At 32.4% G+C, this 4,252-nt stretch overlaps 1 protein-coding gene across 1 annotated transcript; it reads left to right on the top strand.

The window, feature by feature from the left end:
* The first annotated feature begins 531 nt into the window (after positions 1-531).
* Positions 532-3,510, top strand: LOC134283641 (angiopoietin-4-like). Its single transcript, XM_062766144.1, has 3 exons — positions 532-842; positions 2,924-3,060; positions 3,451-3,510. The coding sequence occupies exons 1-3, from the start codon at positions 548-550 to the stop codon at positions 3,508-3,510; spliced, it is 492 nt and encodes a 163-aa protein (XP_062622128.1). The 5' UTR covers positions 532-547.
* Positions 3,511-4,252: the final 742 nt, after the last annotated feature.

Here is a 4,252-nt window from a genome sequence, read left to right as displayed (position 1 = left end):
TTATTAGTGATGGGATACTTAGAAGATTAATTATATGAAGAAACACAAGGACCTCTTTGCAATAGATGAACTTTGTAAACTATATTAGATATAATAAAACTTACAATAAAATAAGCTTTAAAAACTGTTGTCCATTCATTTTGTATGAAAGGTCTTTAACGAGCAAACAGTATGCGTTATGAAAGTGGTAACTTACAATGGAATCTTTCAAAAATGAAGAAATTCAAGATATATACATATACATTGCATAATTATTTTCATTAGAAAAGATAAAAGTGATCTGAATATCCCTTATAATGCTATAAATGTTAAATAAATACGAAATTCAATTGCAATGTATCAGATTTCATAACTCATATTAAGGACCTCCCTTCATTTCCATCTAAAAAGAAAATCGATATTTCAGTGATAAATGAATACCAAATAAGTCATAAGTAGCCAATGACTTTTTCGTAATAGATAAACGCTCTGGTATTTACACTTTGGCGCTTATGCATCACTTTGCAATTTCTACGTCGAACGTGGTGTCCTAAGGACAGAGCAGAGTATGAGTAAGCTTTGTGCTGTCTGTTTGATCGTCGTCACCTTTACGGTCGCTCATGGTACCTTCATTACAAGGAAATTCACTGCAAAACCGGAATTTGATAATAAAATATCCAATAATGACCTTTTACGACAATACGGCTCTCAATCGATGATCGAATGTGCCCTGAATTGTCAAAGAGAGACTTCGTGTACTTTTTTTGGTTATAATCCGAGTTTGAATAAGTGTCGTGTTCACAAGAGAACCTTTACATCCGGAACATTGGAGGAGACAGGATGGGAGTACTTTTTTCTTAACCGTAAGCAACTGCTTTCTCTCACAAATTATGAAATAAAATTACTTATTAAACTTTCTCTCACTAATTATGAAATATAAGTATTTGTTAAACTTAAAGCGGTTTTGATTAATTGCATTTGAAGCAGGTTCAAAAGGGTCACATATCTATTATAAAATTTTATTTTACGGAGTAACTCAAAATTCCTAAATCCTATCTCTGTAACTGATTAACTCTGAGGCTTTCAATAAATATTCTTAATTAAACTCACATTTACAAAATCATAAATAAATTTATACTTAAGAAGCCGACGTCCAACAAAGAAAAGGTCACAAAAAATGCTATTTTAAATAATTCTCAAAATCTAAAATGTTTATATGCCATTTTTCTTGAGATGTTTGAAAATTATATATTAATACGTGTAACAGTTACAAAAACACATGTTTTATTTTGGCTGAACAGCCAGAATTTATAAAATTTCTATTAAAATTTTATTTTGAACATGTATAAGCTCATTTTAGGGATATGCTTTTATCATTATTCTTTGCAACATTTGGGCGGGGGAGTAAAAATATTTCAAAAAAACGATCGATGCAGTTTTAACATCAATTGAAATAGGCATCAAGTCAATTTGCATTAAAAATACTTACGATTATGATTCATGCAGGGAATGAAAATTTCTTTGTCTGTGCGTTCGTATAAAATGACTTATAAACCTAAAGGGCAGTACAGAGGGGATTTTTTTCATTAATGATATATAATACTACATGTATGTATATTCAATGTCTCAAAGAAACCCTTAACAAAAAGTGCTTTTTGGACTTGGAGAACAATATATCATATATGAAAAGGTATAGATTTTGAGACTATTTTATTCATTTTCAACATGGGGTACCTGCCTTATTTCTGCAGGGAAAATGTTCAAAGACAATGGACTACATGTATGCTTGAACAGAAACATTGTTGTTTACCAACATTGGGAAAATTGATGAAAATAAGGATTTCAATTACTTATTCTAGGTCTAAAATATCGTGAACATATTTTTGTCCATTACAGATTGTGAAATATTAAACTATGAATTCTGTATTTTTTTTATCTCACTTATAAGGACAGATAATTCTAACAGCATAAAACTACCCTACATGAGAACTCCGCAGCGTCTTTAGTGTGCAGTGTTTAGAGCTTCCTTAACGAGGCCGAGTCTAATTATTTCTATCCTAGGGATTTCGATAAATTTTTGTTGATTAATTTTTAATGTTATATTTATTGTTATAAGGTTTAAAAATCCAATGTGTACCACCACGATTTCTTTCAGGGGTCATCTCAAAAGTTGTAAAAATTTACTATTGGACCATATCGGAATTTGTTGGAAAACCACAAAGTATAACATGTTTAGATATTTTTTTTTTGGGGGGGGGCATTTTTACCCTAATTCTTCTTCAGTCAAGTAGATGAAAATTGCTGTAAAAAGTCACCAAACTGTGAAATTTCAAAACTTTGTCCATCTAGATTGTTCTGTGTTTTAATTACAAAGTTTATTTATCTATCGTTATTATCGAGGCCCAATACCTCTGAATTTCCATATTGTGGTACATCTTTAAATACATATTGGTGCAAATGAATTGTCGACGCAGATATTTTTTGGTTAAAAATAGCAATATTTAGAATGTTGCTATGTTTCTTCTGATGTTCTGTCATTAGTTTTTAGTAAAAAAAAAAATCAATGGACGTCAACGAACATAAGCGAATCATATGCCATTCTTCAGTGCCAGGTATTGCTTACAAAATCGGAAAACAATGATGTCGTCAGAGCCATTTCAACATGGTTTTCCAATGTTTGTTGTAAAATCACATTTTTATACCAGGCGTTTCAGATAATGTTAATTTTATGAATATCAAATTCACAATATATGGAAAGTTGCACTGTCGCATTTATCAATGTGTGAAAATAAAAGGCTGCGCAAAAGACATGCGCACTCGATTAAGACTCGGCCTCGTTAAATACAGATTGACATTGTAACAAACACTTAATGAGTTGCATTATAGTAACAAAAATTATTCAAATCAAGAAAATGTCAATCGTGATTTTTTACTTCATTTTTAGGCCTCCCTGTAGATTGTAAAGACCTGCATGACAACGGTAACACTGATACAGGGGTGTACAAAATTTATCCCTTTGAGGACAATTCCCTCCCGATCCTAGTGTACTGTGATATGAACATAATGGAAGGAGGATGGACGGTATCTTGATTATTTAAAAGTTATTCTTTATCATATGGTATATCCTGTTGTTTATCATGTTGTATATCATATTGTATATCATCATGTTCTATATCATAATGTTCTATATCATCATGTTGTAAATCATGTTGTATACGATGTTGTATATTATTTTGTATATGATGTTGTATATCATATCCTATCATGTTTTTATCATACTGTATATCATGTTATAAATCATTGTATAGCATGTATGTCATGTTGTATATGAATCTGTATATCATGCTGTGTATTAGCTGGAATCATCGAATTTTAATGATTGGTGTAATACATGATATACATGTATCAGTAACAAACTAATCCCTTTTCTGCATAATGATTACTGAATAATATGTATGTTAAACCTTCAAGGCAATTCAGAAACGACAAGATGGATCCCTGAGCTTTGACCGAAATTGGACAGGATTATAAGACCGGCTTTGGTTCACCGGAAAAGAACCTCTGAATTGGTAAGCACACTATCAGGTGTTTGATCCGCAATTAGACAAATGACAATTGTAACGAAATTATAAATTTAACAGAATATCATTGATCTGATATTACGAAAACGTAATACGTATTCAACATTCTTTTATGTATTGATTGTAAATGAAATCTTAAAAAGAATGGAATAGAGATTTAAAAAAAATCTCTTTCCGGTGTCCAATATGAAAAAATGATTTTATTTTGCAGTACCATTATAAATGTATTTCGAATATACTTAAATACAGGAAATGACGTAATTCATCGGTTAACAAAGGGAAATAACTCCTCTCTCTATGTCTCCATCACACTAGTGAATGGCACTACACTCTACAAAACATACGATCAATTCGCTGTTTCCGATGAAGCACAGAAGTATCAACTATTCCTGGCGGGACCCGGCACAGGAACCTAGGTACGTGAATAAAAGTGGAATATGTACCTCTACAAAGGAGAGAGAGAGAAGAGAGAGAGAGAGAGAGAGAGAGAGAGAGAGACAGAGAGAGACAGAGAGAGAGAGAGAGAGAGAGAGAGAGAGAGAGAGAGAGAGAGAGAGAGAGAGAGAGACAGAGAGAGAGAGAGAGAGACAGAGAGAGAGAGAGAGAGAGAGAGAGAGAGAGAGAGAGAGAGAGAGAGAGAGAGAGAGAGAGAGAGAGAGAGAGAGAGAGAGAGAGAGAGAGAGAGAGAGAGA

The sequence above is a fragment of the Saccostrea cucullata genome, unplaced genomic scaffold (genome assembly GCF_032062105.1).
Source record: "Saccostrea cucullata isolate Sc308-1 unplaced genomic scaffold, CSIRO_AGI_Scuc_v1 ctg5187, whole genome shotgun sequence".
NCBI lineage: Eukaryota > Metazoa > Mollusca > Bivalvia > Ostreida > Ostreidae > Saccostrea > Saccostrea cuccullata.
Note: the sequence above shows the minus strand (reverse complement) of the source record. Positions and strands in the feature narration are given on the sequence as shown.

Excerpts from the sequence above, each read along its gene's own strand:
- LOC134283641 (XM_062766144.1), top strand. The coding sequence starts at position 548 with ATGAGTAAGCTTTGTGCTGTCTGTTTGATCGTCGTCACCTTTACGGTC. Across the intron at positions 843-2,923 it reads GGAGTACTTTTTTCTTAACC|GCCTCCCTGTAGATTGTAAA; the intron begins GTAAGCAACTGC and ends CTTCATTTTTAG. Across the intron at positions 3,061-3,450 it reads TAATGGAAGGAGGATGGACG|GCAATTCAGAAACGACAAGA; the intron begins GTATCTTGATTA and ends TAAACCTTCAAG.